Consider the following 18,776-nt stretch of genomic DNA (forward strand, 5'->3'; position numbering starts at 1 on the left):
GATTAGGACTCAAACTAGATTTATTTTAGAAAACAAATCAACTTAGAGGCATTTGTTCACAGATGTGGCTGAATAGGAGGCCGTCCAATCAGATTTGAGGTCTTCACTCTGTAGGTTGTTTGGTGAGACCCTTGGACCTCCATCAGCTGACGTGGATGTTTGATGGTCTTCCTCTCTAGTGCCAGATGATTCATCCATGAATTCAGCAGCTACAGACTGAAATGAAGCTCATGCTGCCGTTATTGAATTCCTGTTCCAGATCAAATGTTCAGAGCTCACCTTGAATGCAGCCGTCTGCTGTCTGATAGTTTTTCTCATTGTAGTCTTCAATAAAGTCTTTTTCCTCATGTCAGGATGTGGTGAGACTCTTTCTCAGTCTCTGCAGACGTCCTTCATTGTGCATCTCCAGAGAAGAAACAGAAAAACTGCTCACTGCTTCAGCATCACAAACACTCTCCAGCATTGAGAGTGTTTTAGGCATTAATTCATTGTGTTGTGAACTTTGAAGGAGCAGAAACTTTACAGCTGCCAAAGATATGAGCTCCAATTCTGGATGTTTTAGGAAATGAAGTTCATCAAATGAACGCTTGATTATTGCTGATAACTATCATTAAATGACTGAAGAAATCCAACATAAAAACCTGTAAACTCTCAGGCAGCTTTTGTTAAAGTTTGTCTGTAATTCTATCATCATGTTCTGGAACCAGGACTCTGCAGAAGTTCCTTCAATCAGATACTTGTGTGTTTCTATTTAAGGCCTCAGGTTTGAACATACAGCAGAGGATTAGAAAGGAGTGATTTTAATGTTTAAATCAGTCCAGTAAATGTTTGGAGTAAAAATGATTAAAATTTTGATTTAGATAGATTTGTGTCAAATAATATTGTAGAGTCTCACTTAAATATATCCAAATGAGTTCAGTGTATTTACATTTTATAGAATATTTGATTTCTTAATCTTAATACTGTAGAGTCTGACCCTAAATATTATAATGATGTAAATCTAAATAATAAATAATATTGCAGTGCAGAGTCATAAACTTTAATCAGTTAAACTTACATAATAAATATCACTGTACAATCTTAACCTGAACATTCATATTATTGAGGTAAATTTACATAAATCATGATATTCTAGTCTTAACTGGGATATGTCTAACATGAATCTTTTTGTATTGTGCTGATAAACAACAATAACCCGACTTTCAGATAATATTTATTCACTGTGTATTGGGTAGTACAGAAGTATTAGTACAGAATATTATTTCTTGCTTTATGTGTGATAATTGGCAGTAAACATTTTAAGAAGTGGAAATTGACAGGGTTGTAATAGTGCTGTTCTTGCACAATATTTGTCACTTAATTGCCCTCAGGATGCTTTCGTTGAGCTACCAGTTTTACAGAACAGGCAGATGTCGCAGCTAATGATGCTGTAATTCACATAAACAAGGAAACAAGTCCATCATAATTTGAATGTTAACAGTCCAAAATGAAAAGGTCATATACAGCTTTCCTATTGGGTTAAAGAGCCAAAAAAAAAAAAACATGAAAAATACTTTGTAAAAGCGAGAGGTCGGTAGCAGCTTTAATTTTTTCTTACACCCCCCCCCCAAAAAAAATATCTGTTGTACCCCTCTGTGCCCCCCGCCCCCCACTAAAATTAATCTGGATCCGCCCCTGTCTGACATGAAAGCTCGGATCGTTCTGCAGTTACTGTCCTCAACGAGCAGCAGGTGGCGCTGTGAGCTCCTCCCCTTCACAAAGCACAGGAGGTCAGTCTAGTGACCTGCAGCATCCCACTGTCTAATTAGAGGAGACCCACATCACTCCATGTCCAGATGGCAGATGAATCAAAGTCTCTGCAGATCCCGTCCTGCTTACAGAGCGGGATGGAAATGAAAATGTTTCTTCACTGTCACACTAAAATAAATCACTGCATTTAGCCTCTAGTTCAAAAACATATTTTGGGTATTTTAAACTCACTTTTTGTCTCTCCCACAATGTTGATTACAATTACATGCAAACGGGAAATTATGCAAATTAGGCGATGACATCATTTAGCGACTTCTAGTGACTTTTAGGACAGCCAATAGCTACTTTCCTTACTGAGGAGTTGGCAACATTGGTCAAAACATAAACGCCTCTTTCCCATCGTTGTAAGGTAGACAATGTGCTACAAGCCCAGTTTTGTCAACAGTAGCTGTCTTTCAAGCTGCACGAATAACATTGATGTCTATGGAGTGAACAGGGACCGTGTGCAAATTGCAAAACTGCTGCAACAGCAAAGAGAGACACAAATATTCAATAGCTTCTCTCTGATACACTGTAGTGTCACCAGAATCACTGCAGCCTTCAACTGGCTCCTGTTGACACCAATGTTATTTCTGCAGCTTGAAAGACAGCTACTGTTGATAAAACTAGGCTTGTAGCACATTGTCTACCTTACAACGATGGAAAAGAGGCATCGTTTATAATGAGTTATTGATGGTGGAATTCTGAATCTGTGAATATCTTTCCGATTTTCCTGAACTGTGGCCCCAAGGAGCCGTGGTGGGCGTCCTTTATTTTCATTTCTGAAAGGTGGCAACCCTACTGCTCTGTGACTTAACTGCATTTTCGGGCGCATAAATCACACTTTCCCCCTTTTGTGCGTTTATAAAATTGTTACTCAACTACCCATCTGCAGAACGTGCTCTCTGTGTGACCTTATTACTGTGCTAGCGCGGCTAGCGCTGTATTAGCGCGGCTAACGCTGTATTAGCGCGGCTAGCGCTGTATTAGCGCTGCTAACGCTGTGCTAGCGCAGCTAACGGCATGCATTACAGCTTACTGACTCTCACAAAAACAAACCACATACAAGACAAAAAGGATTAATACACTCACTGAAGCGCCGTTGTTCATGCTGTTAACGTGGTTGACCCCGGTCTTGTGACGTGAACCGTCTGCGTCACATGACCGGAGGAGCGCCACTTGATTGGCTGGGCGTTGGTTCGAGTTTGGCCAGGATCGATTGTTTACGCCTGAGTCCCCCGGATGTGAACAGCGAATTTTTTAACATTGAATTTTTTGATGGCGAATTTTGAACATTGAATTTTTTTGATGGCGAATTTTGAACACTGAATTTTTTGATGGTGAATTTTGAACACATCGAATTTTTTTGATGGCGAATTTTGAAGACATTGGATTTTTAACTGGTTTTTAGAATTTTGATGAGCTAAATTCAGGCATATAAAATTCACATACGTAATTTTGATGCAAAAAAAATTCAAGGTAAGAAATTCAGCAGCTTTTAAAATTCAGAATCTGATGAGTCTGATTTGCTTCCATATTCCTGATATATTGTTGTTCAAACAGCCTTAAATTTGAATTCATGACCAAACCTGCAGACATTCAGTTTCTGGGTATTTATTACATTTATTTCATTACTTTAAACACAGAAACGTCTCAATACAACGGCGTATTTTTCTTTTAGAAATATTAATCTTTCATTGTATTCTAGATTCCAGGCCAGTCAGAGACGATATGGAGCAGAAAGTCCACTTTAATCCATGTCGTTTTGCAGTGATCGTTTCTGCGCATGTGCAGCTCATGTCGGGCGAGCCCATTGGTTCACGGAGACGTCGGCCGCTGATAACGCACTAAACCGTCGCCGGTCGTCCCGTCGCCTTCTTTTGTTGCCACTAGCGACGAAACAAACATGTGGCCGCCGACAGAAGCAGCTTAAAGTCTGTGAGGGAGAATTTGAGCAGCAGCGACGTGAAATTGTGCCGGAAACGGGTGAAGACGGACTGCGAGCTGCTGCCGAGCCGCTTCCAGCAAACACAGTCCGTCCGCTTCGAGGCCTTCTCCGGCATCTGGAGGGACAAGAGCTTCTCACACATCTTCTGCTAGGTTCACACTCACAACCTCTCTACATTTTCACCCACAGCTTCGTCAACTCTCTTCAACCAATTCACGGTTTGGTGTCTTTTTTTGTGTGGGAGCTGAGGTCAGTTCAATCACAACTAAAGACTTTCAGCTCACAGACTGATCAACTTCATTTACATTAAAGCCTCTTTGAGATTTAATCTAAAATGATCATTTTCTCAGTGAACTGAGGTGGTGCTCGTAATTTACCTACAAAAGTGTAGTCCCGCTGCCTACTACTAATAAATGAATGCACATAAGCAGTAATTGAACAGATGAATAAAACATATAGATGGCCTTTTCCACCAGATCTCCTTCTAATAATCCTGCAGAGAAATTAAAACGAACAAATCGTCTCTTTGTAAAACCAATTAACATGTACATCAGCACGTTTTTTTTCTCACATTTAAATTTGAGGCTGTTTGAACAACAAAATCTCAGGAACCATTTAAGATTTAAAGCCTGGAATTTTCAGTTACTTCTCATCATGTCATTGGATCAGAAACTTCAATATGACACAAGTGGATCAAATAATCTCAGATTCTGTATTTCGGCGTTTTGGCGCTCTTTTCTTTGTCTCATTTTTGTCGCTCTTTTATAATTTTGCGACATATTCAGACACTGCTCACTTTCTTTATAAGCCTGAGCTTATGTGCTTTAATCTTCTTTTTGACGAGCCAATAAGAAACGATAGAAAACATTTTTTCTTTTTCTCAATTCCACCGCGCCTTTGCTCGCAGTTTTCACAATCCTTTTGTATTACCTGGCTAACGCCAACAGAAAACACGAGAGCCACCGTTAAACAAGTTATTTTTCATCAGCCCTGAAGACAAACTGATCTGCGCTGCACAAAGTAGGTAAAACTAGCCTCTCCTGTTTGCTCCTGGTTGGGTTGATGCTGTAATAACTTGATAATAGTTAAATTTATTCACTCCTAAATTTATCGATCGTAACTCAGATCATAGATTCATTGTGTTAGGTTGTTTGCTATTGTTGAGTGTGTTCGTTTTTTGAGACAGAAGACAAACTACTTCTCTCCAATTAAGCTGTTTATTTTCTAAATATCAACACCTTAAAAGAATCTTGTACACGAACATTTTCTGTTTGGAACAGCCTCCCAGAAAAGGATAAAATCTGACATGAACAGAACATTTTATACAGTATGATGAACTGTGATTGGTTATAAAACACAAACATATAATTCAAATATTGAAATATGATTGGCTAATGGTGGGGATAAACTGGTTTAGACTTAGTTCTCCCGGAGGGGGTCGCTGTAAAAAGAAACCTGCTGCAAACTTCTTCACATTCTCTACCAGTTTGTTTATTCCTTTGTTAGCTGTGATGTGATGCAGCTACTGGTGGTGTCTCATAGGGAAGATTATTATGGTTTCCACCCTTAAACAACCCTGAGTTTTGCAGTTTCAGTGCAATTAGTTTTTCCCTTATAAGGAAATAGGAATATACTATGAAGCAAAGCTAGTCTCTCTATCTTTGTGTGTCTGTGTGTGTGGGTGTGAAAACACTCTTTGTACTGATGTGTGTGTGTGTGCAGCTGTACCTTTCCAGCTTGACCTGTCTGTATCCATCATGTATTTAACCCTGGGGTTAATGCTCTCTCTCTATTCAGGTCAACACAACTCATACATTAATGACACAACAAATGGTTATTAAGATCAATATTGTATTACTCATATGCAATATCAATTTCAGTGTTCAGTTAGTAGTACCTTAAAAAATAAATCCTAACACTATCTACCCTCCTTTCACCATAAGCCTCGTCCTTTAGCCTATTAACCTGATTCTAGACTTCTATATATCAGACTGATCAACTTCATTTTAATCAAAGTCTTTGAGACTTTGTTTAAATTGATAATTTCCTGAGACAAACTGAGGGTGGTGCCTCTTTATTAACGAGTTCAACTTAACTACTTTAGTAGTCACGCTACACAGTTAAATGGAAATAACTTATTTTTGATGTTTGTGTCCAGGTATTTCATATTAAAGAATATTGAGTCAGTAACATTAATTCCACTTTTATTTGGCCCAAGAAAGATAAGAGATTTCCACGTCTCCTTCATTGCACTTCTTCAAAATCACATGGATATAAATGAAGTTGAAAGTTTCAGAGCTCTGATGTACAGCAGTCACATTAGAAATAAGTGGCTTTATTGAGGATCACTGAGCAGGAAAATACATACACTAACTTCCAGCATAACCAGTTTTCTAGCAGCATTCCTGTCTTGAATCACCTGCAGTAGAATTTTTATATTGTCTTTATTGTCTTTTTCCATGTCTGTTTTGTGTGCAAGTTGATTTGTATGAGTTTTAGGTGACATTGAAAAGAGCTAAAAGTCAACTATTGAGTTGAAATGTGTCCTCTGTGTTGGCTGATGAACATATAGGACACTCTGACACTTGCATATAGAGTGGTATCCTAATTAAGATCTGTTTGATGTCACAGGTGATTGGCAGGAGGAGGAGAGTCTGACGGAGGAGCAGAGGAACGTTGTCAGCCATTTTCTCTGAGCTCAACAACGGAGGAAAAATGGATTCTTCACAAAAAGTGAGAAACATATCACTGTAATATCATCATCATTAATTTATTCTTTGGAATGTCTAAAGTTGCTCCAGTTGAATAGATGATCAACCAAAGCCAGGTAATGTTGGCTGGAGAGACGTAGCTCTGCAGAGGCAGATCAACTGAGGATAAAATGGTGGACAGCTAGGAAGCTGTTTATTTTTTGTTTAAGGCCAAACTAACTGCTAGTAAAACATTCCACAACTGTGTTGCATGGTGACGTAGATAAATAATGAAGGAAAAGTCTTGTTTTTCAAGCCAGATGTTCTGGAAGGAAAGGATGAGTGTTTTCTTTGGTAGAGAATAATACTTTTGGGCATTGTAAGTTTGCAGGCCTTTTTCCTTCTCAAGAAATTCAGACAGTTGAAACCAGAAGTTTACTTACACTGTATAAAACGACATATGACCTTGTTTTTTTTTTTTGGTTTGTTTTTTTCAACAATATCTCACATGAAATCAAATGACGCTTCTCCTGTTTTAGGTCATTTAGGATTGCCAAAATGATCCCTTTTTGCTAAATGCCAGAATATGGAAAGAGAGTAATGCGATCCTTGTAAAAATCGACCACTGTGGACTTATATTGGGAATTATCTATCGGAAACCATCCAAGAACAGTTGATTAAATTGTGAGAGTGTTTCCGAGTCCCATCAGTTCCTGCCGTCCGCTACATTTACGTCACGCGATTCGGTATCTGTACATAATATACACATGCACAACACGCCTGTGCTCAGCCCAAGGTAAACTTTTATTAAAAATTTCATCTGTCTGACATGATACGACTGAGCAGCCTTGACAAAGTACTGCACTCTAAGTGCTTTTCTTGTTTCACAATTGCATTTAAATCACTGCGTCTGTTTGTGTCTTTGACTGTTGCTACAGAAACGTGAAAACAACAATGGAGTGAGACATCAGAAATCTGTGGAGGAAAACAACGGTTCCCCAACAACAACAAACAGAGATGAATCACTCAGTTGTGATCAATGCGGCAAGACTTTTATCACAGCAACAAAGCTAAGAATTCACCAGCGAATTCACACTGTGGACAAACAGTTCAGTTGTGATCAGTGTGGGAAGACTTTTACTTCCAAGAGTAATCTAACAACCCATCAACTCATTCACAGTGGAGTTAGACCATTCAGCTGTGATCAGTGTGGGAAGACTTTTACTTCCAAGGGTAATTTAACAAGACATCAACTCATTCACAGTGGAGTTAGACCATTCAACTGTGATCAGTGTGGGAAGACTTTTACTCAGATGTACAACCTAAGAATCCATCAAGTCATTCACAGTGGAGTTAGACCATTCAGCTGTGATCAGTGTGGGAAGACTTTTACTGAGAAGAGGATATTCACAGAACATCAACTCATTCACAGTGGAGTTAGACCATTCAGCTGTGATCAGTGTGGGAAGACATTTCCTTCCAAGAAGACATTAACAAGACATCAACTCATTCACAGTGGAGTTAGACCATTCGGCTGTGATCAGTGTGGGAAGACATTTACTTCCAAGGGTAATTTAACAATCCATCAAGTCATTCACAGAGGTGTTAGACCATTCAGCTGTGATCAGTGTGGAAAGACATTTACTTTCAAGGGTCATTTAACAAGACATCAAGTCATTCACAGTGGAGTTAGACCATTCATCTGTGGTCAGTGTGGGAAGACTTTTACTGAGAAGGGTACATTAACAAGCCATCAACTCATTCACAGTGGAGTTAGAGCATTCAGCTGTGATCAGTGTGGGAAGACTTTTACTCACAAGAGTACATTAACAAGCCATCAACTCATTCACAGTGGAGTTAGACCATTCAGCTGTGATCAGTGTGGGAAGACTTTTACTCACAGGAGGAAATTAACAGACCATCAACTCATTCACAGTGGCGTTAGACCATTCAGCTGCGTTCAGTGTGGGAAGACATTTACTACCAAGGGTAATTTAACAACACACCAAATCGTCCATAGTGTAGTTAGACCATTCAGCTGTGATCAGTGTGGGAAGACATTTGCTGACAAGAGGGAACTAACAAGACATCAACGCATTCACAGTGGAGTTAGACCATTCAGCTGTGATCACTGTGGGAAGACATTTACTACCAAGAGTAATCTACGAAGCCATCTACTCATTCACAGTGGAGTTAGAGTTAGACCATTCAGCTGTGATCAGTGTGGGAAGACATTTACTTCCAAGAGGACATTAACAAGCCATCAACTCATTCACAGTGGAGTTAGAGTTAGACCATTCAGCTGTGATCAGTGTGGGAAGGCTTTTACTCAGATGGGCGCCCTAAGAACCCATCAGCTCGTTCACAGTGGAGTTAGACCATTCAGCTGTGATCAGTGTGGGAAGACTTTTACTTCCAAGAGTAGTTTAACAAAACATCAACTCATTCACAGTGGAGTTAGACCATTCAGCTGTGATCAGTGTGGGAAAACTTTTACTCAGATGGGCAACCTAAGAACCCATAAACTCATTCACAGTGGAGTTAGACCATTCATCTGTAATCAATGTGGGAAGACATTTACTTACAAGTTACATTTAGCAAGCCATCAACTCATTCACAGTGGAGTTAGACCATTCATCTGTGATCAGTGTGGGAAGGCTTTTACTACCAAGAGTAATTTAACAACACACCAAATCGTCCACAGAGGAGGTGAACCATCCAACTGTGATCAGTGTGTGAAAACCGTTACTCAACATGAACAGTTATTGATCCATAAATGCCCCCATTCTGGTAGACAGCTGTACCACTGTGACTACTGTGAAAAAACTTTCAAGCACCAGAGGAGCCTAAAATGTCACCAGCGCATCCACACTGGACATGACGTGTACGTATGTGATCACTGTGGAAAACCATTTGCACAATTCTCACACTTAAAAGCTCATGAAGTTACCCACACCAGGGTTAAACCGAACCGCTGTGACCAGTATGGGAAAGGCTTCAACAACATTGGAGTCTCTCACCAACGTGACCACACTGAGGACAGACCCTACAGATGTGACGAGTGTAATAAGACTTTTAGAACTTTGGCTTCCCTGAAACAACACCAGCAGATCCACACCAGAAAGAAAGCATTCAATCAACGTCACAGTAAGGTATGTAAAAGTTGTCTCAGCAACAGTGTACACACTATTCTGCATTGGATATTTTGGATATTGTTGTGAAATTTAGTGTGATACTGTTTTGAAGAACTGTGGCCAGTCTTGACACAGAAATCTGGTCCAGGTTAATCTGGGGATGTAGGTAAGATTGGGAATTCTGACGTGATCAGCATCAGCATAAACTTGTTCTCACCACATAATGTTGAAAAGACATCACATCAGTGTTAAATATTCTACTGGGATGTTGGATATTTAGCGAATATAAACCCAGCTTAACTCATCACTTGCTTGCTGGCCTCATGTCAGTGAGCCTCATATAAGTCTCTGGCAAGAAGCTCCACCCTGTGGTGCAACGAGGTACTGCAGCTCATCTACAATAGCTGATGTGTGTATTATGGAGGGATACGTTATCAGCAGATGCTAAGTATTTCATGACTCACCTTGGATTGTGAGCCAAAAGTATTTTATCCAGGTGTACCTAGTTTAAACCCCTGCAGTCATTTTCTTTCTATATGAGTGTTAATCTTTCTGGAAGCTCAGACAACTGAATGTTAAACTACAACAGGTCAAAGTGTCTTCAGATGTCAGTAGTGGTGCTCTGTATTTCAGGCAAGGCATCAGTTCTTCAATACTGCAGGAAACCTTGACTTCCACTGTGTTTGTGTGTTTGTTTTCCAAGCAGAGCGGCACAGATATGCACACTGGACACAAACTGAACGTCTGCCAAGAAGATTTCCCCATGCCGGGTCCAGTACAAGTTCCTGAAGTCGTCCACAAACTTAAAGTCCTTGAGATCAGGCTCCACAGAATTCAGGTGTAATCTCTTGTTTAGTGTCTTGGTTAATGTTGCATTCGATCGATCATGTTTTAATCATCTCTCTATTTGTATTTTCTGATGAGGTTTCCTTAATTTCTACTACAAAGTAAAAATAAAGCATCAGCAAGTACAGTGCCTGTAAAGAGTATTCACCCCACTTAGAAGTTTTTCCCCTGTTACTGCTTTTAATCCAGTAAAGAATGAGTGACCGAGGACAAAAGAAGTGAGAGAGGTCACCAGGACACCTAATACTCTTCTGAAGGAGTTCCAAGCTTCAGCAGCTGAGATGGGAGAGACTGTTCATACAACTGTTGTCTGTTTTTCACCAGTCAAAGCTTGATGGGAGGCAAAGAGAAAGACTCTGTCAAGAAAAGTTCCTATTAAATCTGGACTAGTGTTCAGCAGAAGACACGTGGAGACTCTGAAGTCAACTGAAGAAGGTTCTTTGGTTTGACTTTCTCTTTCTACTTTGGTGCACTGCTGTAGGGAGCAAGCTGAAAATCCTGGTTTGAGCTTCAACACCATGAACTTTGTTTTTTAGAAAGTGAAATTGTAGCTTATGCACTGTTAAGTGTCTTGTTCGATTGTTTTAAATGCTGATTCATGAAATTTTCCTTTGGTTGCTTCATTTAAACCCACATCCACTGGTTCTTTAGCGTAAAGTTTTAGTACAGTATATGAAATGGCCTAGCAAACAACAGGACAAACAAACAAACATCCAGTAATTTGTTAAATTAATATAAAATGGTTGATAATCAACTCTGAACCCTTCAGATTCATCTTGGATGAAATGTAGTAAAATAGTTTAAAGTTGTTCTCTCAACCACCTGCAATGACAAAACTGACATATACAGTAATATGTCACACGCACGGGCTGTTTTTTATTTATTTGATCCTAGAGCTACATTTTGCTGATAACCTCTGTACTTTTACTTCAGTGTAATTTAGGTTTTTACTGCTACTTTTTTCAAAATAAAAGGATCAGACTACTTCTTCCATCACTGTGCGTTGGTGAGTCTTTTCCAAACATATGCTAAAATGAATAAATCAAAAACAACATCAGCATTAAAGCACAGACAGTCATTGGTCTTTTTCTTGGTTACCTGTTGGTGTGTGAGTTGTTGTGCATGAACCAGGAGCGGTTGTTGTCCACGTACATGGCCCAGGCCTTGTCATCCTTCCCCAGCATCACGTCCTTCAGCACGTCGGCCCGGGCGATGCCCAACGCTGGATCGGGGTGGTTGTCATAGCGATGGATGGTCATCTCCCAGTAATAGACGCCTCTGGAGAAGGCGGAGTTCCCCATGACCACCCGGTCGTCGTAGCTGTTGCAGGTCACCGTCAGGTTGTCGTTGGAGAAGATGATGTCGGGGTGAGCAGAGGCCGGGTCCAAGGTGAACCAGGCAACTGTACACAGGAGGAGGTTAGTACACACCATTGTTTAGTAGAAATACACAACCACACCAGGACCTGATGCAGTGATGATGACTTTACAAACACAACGTGATACTGGCGGTTAAAAGTTCAATGAAGTGGAGTTACACTGTAAAAAATATCTAAATGGAAAGAGTAGTAGTACTATAAAAAGATAAAAAGAGTCAGTATCACTTAACATTATGAATAAGATTAATAATCCTTATCTTAACACTATGTGACTTAACTTACACTCTATAAAGCTGAATAATTTCTATGTTATCACATCTGTGTCAGACAGTCTGCAAATCTTAACTGGTGCCTGCTTGGAACAATTCAGTTTCAATTCAATTCAGTTTTATTTATATAGCACCAATTACAGTCAAATTGTCTCAAGACGCTTTACAGAACCCATATGCCTGACCCCCAGAGCAAGCCCTAAGGCGGCAGTGGCAACAAAAACACCCTTTTAACAGGGAAAAAATCCTTGAGCAGAACCTGGCTCTTTATGTGGGGGGACCCATCTGCCTGCTGGCTGGGCGGGTTGAGAGGGACAGAAGAGGTAGAGAGGGGGAGGGATGGGGGAAGAGGGAGGTGGGGAACAAGGAACATATAACACACAATTTTATACATGTATGATAAGCTAAATGATACGTACAAGCTAACATTGAAATTGATTGATAGTTTATCTGCTCTGGCAGTAAATATACTACATATATAGCTGGTAGTAAAATTTAAACAGTATGTAGATGAGCATATCAACTACAGTGAGGGTGATGCAGAGTAGATTGGTGGAAATGGGCAGCTGGAAGCAGTGGGCTGGAGGAAGGTCAGCAGCAGCATCCCACAGATGGAGACTAGGCCAGTTGGTGGGAGAACAACCACACATGTGAAGCATCCAGCTCTGGGACCAGGGACACTTGGAGAAAGGACACAGGGAGAAACAGAGTGAGTGTAATGCAATAATGGTATATATATTAAATATAAAGGTAGATAGAGAAGGGCTCTGCATCCAGAGAGGTTCCCCAGCAGCCTAGGCCTATAGCAGCATAACTAGGGGCAGAACTAAGGGACGGCGAGAGGGGAAGTCAGTTGTGCAAATGACGACACCAGCTCACCCCCTCAGGGTCCCCCAGTCAGCCCTAACTATAAGATTTGTCAGAAAGGAAGGTTTTAAGCCTGGTCTTAAAAATAGAGAGGGTGTCCGCCTCCAGAACCCAAACTGGGAGCTGGTTCTACAGGAGAGGTGCCTGATAACTGAAGGCTCTGCCTCCCATTCTACTTTTAGAGATTCTAGGAACAACAAGTAAGCCTGCAGTCTGAGAGGGAAGAGTTCTGCTAGGATAATATGGTGCTATCAGGTCTTTAAAATATGATGGAGATTGGTTGTTAAGAGCTTTATATGTCAGAAGAAGGATTTTGAATTCTATTCTAGATTTAACAGGAAGCCAATGAAGAGAGACCAGTATAGGAGAAATATGATCCCTCTTGCTAACTCCTGTCAGTACTCAAACAGCAGAACAGAAAAAGAGGTTAGAAAAATAAATTATTAATCAGAAAAATCTACCTAATTTGCTCTTTAAATACATATTTATCGTTTCTTGTCAGTAAAATATAGTAATAATTATCAAGAAAGTTCAATTCACCCAAAATACAAAAACAAAGTATGTCAAGAATAAATATTGAACTCACACTTGACAGGTTGACAGAAAAACAAATGATAATGTTGCACAAGACATAATAAGTTTAAGTGGATTGTATGCCATTCTTGGGCTGATTTAATTTTTCGTTGCTATAAACACCACAAACAAAATTTGATTCATGTCTACTGTAAAAGCTGATTAGGTCTAGTCAATGTTATTTATATACACTGTAAAAAAACATACGTAAAAAATCCAGCAGTAAGGGTGCCAGAAAAGATAAGTTTTAAAAAACTGTAAGATACAGTAACATTCAAAAAATATTTTTATAAATACGGTGAAAACAATGCATTTTTATGGTCAAGCATTTGAAAAAATTATCGACCATTTGAAAAAATACAAGTTGGAAAGATTGAGAGAAAGACAAAAAATATATATCTGTTATTTTTCATGTCTAATATATATAATTTTTAACAACAAATATTAGTAAAATAGTATTTTTTGCTGATTTACATACAGTGTGTAATTTTACGGTAAACGTCTTTTACAATTTATGTCTAAATTAATTGTCATTTTTTTCTGTAAGTGTTTCAAAACAGGAAAAAATGTATAAATTAACAGTAAATTGTTAAAAATAGAGTTTAAAACTTTAAGGAACAAAAAAAATCTGTTTTTTACAGTGTTTTTTCAGTTTTTGTAGGTGCTAATTTAAATATTAAAGTTAAGCACATACAATTTTATTCATTCATTCATTCAAACCTTTGTTTATACTCCAAAGGACATCGAGGTTTCCCTCATTTCCAGTGCTGTGGAGATTAAAGACACATTAGAACCACAGAACAATAAAACAAGTACAGAATAATCAGTGTGAACAATAATCTCATCAGTGACAAGGTAGATAAAATAAAGTCAGGTAAAACAGTTGAAACACAACGGTTAGACATCAACGTCCTGAACTCTGAAAGAGACGGAAGAAGATCAATTTTTTGAGAGTGTTGGAGGATGTTCCATGAGCTTGGAGCATGAAAAGAAAAGGCTGTTTTACGAAGTTCAGTACATGCTAGAGGAACTTTAAGAAGTAACAGATCAGTAGAGTGAGTTGTATAGCTACCAGCATTCCACTCTAACAAGGTTGACATGTAAGGTGGTCATTTTCCAACGAGCGCCTTAAAGATTTATAAAGGCCAATGTTTGTTGCGCCTCTCTACCAGAAAAGGCCAACCAACCTTCTCATACAGAACACAATGATGAGTTCTGTACCCGTCACCAGTAATAAATCTAAGAGCAGAGTGATATACACTGTCCAAAGGCTTTAGAACTGATGTTGCAGCATGTCTGTAAATCACATCACCATAATCAATGATAGATAACAACACAGCTTCAACAACTCTTTAACAACTCTCTAACCCTAACCCTACTGAACAAAGGAAAGCTGGATTTGTTTCTGTACAAAAAAAATTATATTTTGTCCCATTTTAGTGACAAGGTTGTTTACATGGTGTTTGAATGTTCAATCCTCGTGTATCTATACGCCAAGATATTTATATTCAGTGACTCTTCCAATTCTAGAGCCTTCTATAGTAACCAAATTCAAAGTTTCATGGTTAATATTTCTGGCTCTGGAGAACAGCATGTACTTTGTTTTTGTTTCGTTGAAAAGAAGTTTATGATTTAAAAGAGATTTTTGAAGCTGATTAAAGGCAAGTTGCAAATTGTTGATAGCAAGCTGTACCAAATCTGCAATACAATAAACAATGGTGTCATCCGTGTCCAAATGGGCATGGCAACCACTTAAAGAGGACACAATATCATTAATATTAACAGAGAAGAGTACAGAGCCCAGAATGGAGCCTTGCGGCACACCCCTATTGATAAACAAGAAGTCTGATTTGGTGTCACCTGATTTAATGCAGTGACGCCTCTCAGACAAATAGTCATGAAACCAGGCACATGCACTTTCACTCAGTCCTATGTTGAAGACTTTACTTAACAGTATGTCGTGATCAACTGTATGGAAGGCCTTGGACAGATCTACAAAAACTGCTGCACAGTGTTGCTTCTTGTCCAGTGCTGATATGATGTGATTTGTGACTAATGTGATGGCTGAAATTGTGCTATGATTTGTTGTGAAACCACACTGGTGTGAGCTAAGTACAGAGTAGATTGAGAGGAATGACTTTAGTTGATTGTTTACCAGGGATTCCATCACTTTTGCTAAACAGGGCAGTTTAGAGATGAGGCCATAATTGTTCATGTCATCTCTTGAGCCTCCTTTATGCAGGGGAATTATATGTGCAGATTTCCATAACATAGGACAATTTCCTGTTGTCATGGACAAATGAAATATATGGCCTTAATGGCTCTGCAATAATTGGAGCAACCAGTTTTAGAAGGAAGGAATCCAGTTTGTCTTCTCCAGTGGAACTCCTGGGGTCTAAGGCTTGCAGTGCATTCAGAACCTAAGCATAATGGAAGGGAAAAAAAGAAGTGTGGTCCCCTGCATTCAAAAAACCAACATCAACTGATGGGAGGTCATGATATTCTTTTTCAAATAGATATGCAACATCTGCAAAGTGCTTATTAAAGGCATGGAAAATGTGTGATGTTAGAAATCACACAGTCATCAATTGTTATACTAGTGGGCAGTGTATTTGAGGTCCTCCTTTTTTCTAGGTTCACTACTTTCCAGAACATAACTGGGTTTGAGTAGGAGCTAGTGATTAGAGAAAAGAAATATTCAGATTTGGCTTTTCTTACAGCCGAGGTGCATTTATTCCTGAGTTGTCTGAAAGAGAGCCAGTGTTGAGGGTCTCCTGAATATCTGGCGAATTCCTTAAAATTCAGATTTTGTATTTAGCATCAAACCAAGAGTTGTAGGAGGAGACAATTGATGGCTGAAGTAAATTTGGTGACACTACAGTATATAATAGTGAAGTTATTGAATTTTATGCCTAATAAAATAATAATAAAATAATGAAAATTCCTTAAAATTCAGATTTTGTATTTAGCATCAAACCAAGAGTTGTAGTATGACCAGCAAGACACAACTGATGGCTGCAATAAATTTGGTGACTCTACTGTATATAAGAGTGAAGTTATTGAATTTTATGACTAATAAAATAATTAAATAATGAAAATTCCTTAACATTCAGATTTTGTATTTAGTATCAAACCAAGACTTATAGTATGACCAGCAAGACACAATTGATGGCTCCAGTAAATTTGGTGACGCTACAGTGTATAAAAGTTAAGTTATTGAATATTTGTGTAGTGTCTCTCTTCGCTGTTGCAGCAGTTTTGCTATTTGCAGACGGTCCCTGTTCACTCGTCGCACAGCCGGCTGCTCATAGACATCAATGTTATTTCTGCAGCTTGAAAGACAGCGACTTTTGATAAAACTGGCCTCGTAGCACATTGTCTAGCTTACAACGATTTGAAAGAGGCATTGTTTATGTTTTTACAACGTATATCTCATGAGTTATTGATGCCGGAAGTCCGAATCTGTGAATATCTTGCCAACTTTACCTAACTCCGTCTTCACCCGTTTCCGGCACAAATTCACGTCGCTGCTGCTCAAATTCTCCCTCACAGACTTTAAGCTGCTTCTGTCGGCGGCCACATGTTCGTTTCGTCGCTAGTGGAAACAAAACAAGGCTCCGGTACGACCATAGACTGTATATAAAGATCTTTATGTTCAGTCTATGGCTACGAGTGTTGACAGTTTAATGCGTTATCAGCGGACGACGTCTCCGTGAACCAATGGGCTCGCTGGACATGAGCCGCACATGCGCAGAAACGATCACTGCAAAACGACATGGATTAAAGTTGACTTTCTGCTCCATATCGTCTCTGACTGGCCTGAAATCTGGGATACAATGAAATATTAATATTTCTATAATAAAAATACACCGATGTATTGAGACGTTTCTGTCTTTAAAATAATTAAATAAATGTAATAAATACCCAGAAACCGAGTGTCTGCAGGTTTGGATATGAATTCAAATCTAAGGCTGTTTGAACAACAATATATCAGGAACTGTTAAAGAGGAAAACCTGAAACTTTCACTGTTATTTCTCATCATGTCATTGATTCAGAATCTACATTACTGGAAAAGAAGAGCAAAGAATCAGAACAACTGTGATGGAATTAATCTGCAATGTATTGGTGTAGATGGAATCAAATGGAAATGCAGGACAGTTACTTAAAAATTCTGCTTACCGAGAATATTTCAGTAAAAGTACTTGGAAGCAGAGGTGGGTAGAGGAGCCAAAAATTGTACTCAAGTAAGAGTAACATTACTTCAAAATAATATCACTCAAATAAAAGTAAAAAGTAGTCATCTAAAGAAATCGCTTAAGTGAGACTAAAAAAGTGTTTGGTGAAAGACTACTCAAGTACTGATTAACTGTTTGATAGTAATGTCTGATTTATTTTTTAGAAATGATGTGATTAGACAGACAAGAATGTAAAATAATGTGCAAATTCTGATATTTCCAAACAATGAAACAAAAAATAAATACCATCTTTACAAAATGACAAGTTAAGGCACAAGAAACGCAAATGTCCAAATCTCAGTTTTTTCACAACATAAAGCTTTTGAAATAAATACCTGTAGTAAGGAAACGTTTGTATGCTTGAACAGTGCAAACTACTTCCAGTGACAAGATCTACTGTATTTCACTTCCCTCCAAATGGCACAGGCTCAGTAGATAGAAAATAATACAACTAGGACTCGACCCCAATATCCCAATATTCAGTCGTGCTGGTATCTAAATATTAATGTTGAGATCAAAATATTCGGAGAATGTTACTGCAAACAATGCTTTCTGTGTGTCTGTATCATCACTTTATGTTTCTCTCTGTGTCTCTGCAGGACGGATGGAGGCATTGCTAAGGGAGCTACGATCGGAGTTCTGCTGGACTTCACACGTGGGATCCTCATCTTCCTGATCAACGATGAGCAGCAGGGTCCGGTGGCCTTTGAAGGTTTGGAGGGATCGTACTACCCCGCTATCAGCCTCAACAGAAACGTCCAGGTACAACATTGTACTGTTTATACAAATATACACGGGCTGTACACTTAATTCAAACCAGTTTCAGTTGTGAACTGCAAAATGTCTGATTATTTTGAGTGTTTACCACAGAATTTAAACTCGTATCCTGGTAGTTTAGGCAGGTGTGGAATTGGTTTTAGTCTTTTGAGTCGTATGAAACAATATTCTGCATGTCCACAATCTCTAACTCTCCAACTACAGCTACTGTAGTTAATTTGCAAAATATCATCTGTAACTCAACAGGAAAGAAAAATCTGTAAAATTACA

At 39.0% G+C, this 18,776-nt stretch overlaps 2 protein-coding genes across 8 annotated transcripts; one reads left to right on the plus strand and one right to left on the minus strand.

Moving 5' to 3' along the window:
- Positions 1 to 2: 2 nt before the first annotated feature.
- On the minus strand, positions 3 to 17,216 carry LOC118469141 (E3 ubiquitin-protein ligase TRIM9-like). 7 transcript variants are annotated; one of them, XR_008600028.1, is made up of 7 exons: positions 16,980 to 17,216; positions 14,214 to 14,260; positions 12,581 to 12,733; positions 11,505 to 11,808; positions 2,881 to 10,736; positions 280 to 403; positions 3 to 216 (listed from the first exon to the last, which is right to left on the minus strand). XR_008600028.1 is itself a non-coding variant. In XM_055006006.1 (4 exons), the coding sequence occupies exons 3-4, from the start codon at positions 11,837 to 11,839 to the stop codon at positions 373 to 375; spliced, it is 366 nt and encodes a 121-aa protein (XP_054861981.1). In that variant the 5' UTR covers positions 11,840 to 12,733; positions 14,214 to 14,260; positions 16,980 to 17,216; the 3' UTR covers positions 3 to 372. The 7 variants fall into 7 exon arrangements, 1 of the variants encoding a protein (XP_054861981.1); XR_008600029.1 differs by having other exon boundaries at positions 12,313 to 12,733; XR_008600030.1 differs by having other exon boundaries at positions 3 to 175; positions 11,505 to 12,733.
- LOC111584580 (gastrula zinc finger protein XlCGF58.1-like) lies at positions 3,753 to 11,399 on the plus strand. The gene is made up of 4 exons (XM_023293741.3): positions 3,753 to 3,888; positions 6,368 to 6,469; positions 7,365 to 9,578; positions 10,596 to 11,399. The coding sequence occupies exons 2-4, from the start codon at positions 6,452 to 6,454 to the stop codon at positions 10,596 to 10,598; spliced, it is 2,235 nt and encodes a 744-aa protein (XP_023149509.2). The 5' UTR covers positions 3,753 to 3,888; positions 6,368 to 6,451; the 3' UTR covers positions 10,599 to 11,399.
- Positions 17,217 to 18,776: the final 1,560 nt, after the last annotated feature.

The sequence above is a fragment of the Amphiprion ocellaris genome, chromosome 20, assembly GCF_022539595.1.
Source record: "Amphiprion ocellaris isolate individual 3 ecotype Okinawa chromosome 20, ASM2253959v1, whole genome shotgun sequence".
Lineage (NCBI taxonomy): Eukaryota > Metazoa > Chordata > Actinopteri > Pomacentridae > Amphiprion > Amphiprion ocellaris.

Bases quoted from the DNA above. Each gene is read 5' to 3' on its own strand.
- LOC118469141 (XM_055006006.1), bottom strand. From the start codon at position 11,839: ATGGTGTGTACTAACCTCCTCCTGTGTACAGTTGCCTGGTTCACCTTG. The intron at 404-11,504 runs GTAACCAAGAAA...TCTTCTCTGGAG, and splicing joins AACAACTCACACACCAACAG to ATGCACAATGAAGGACGTCT.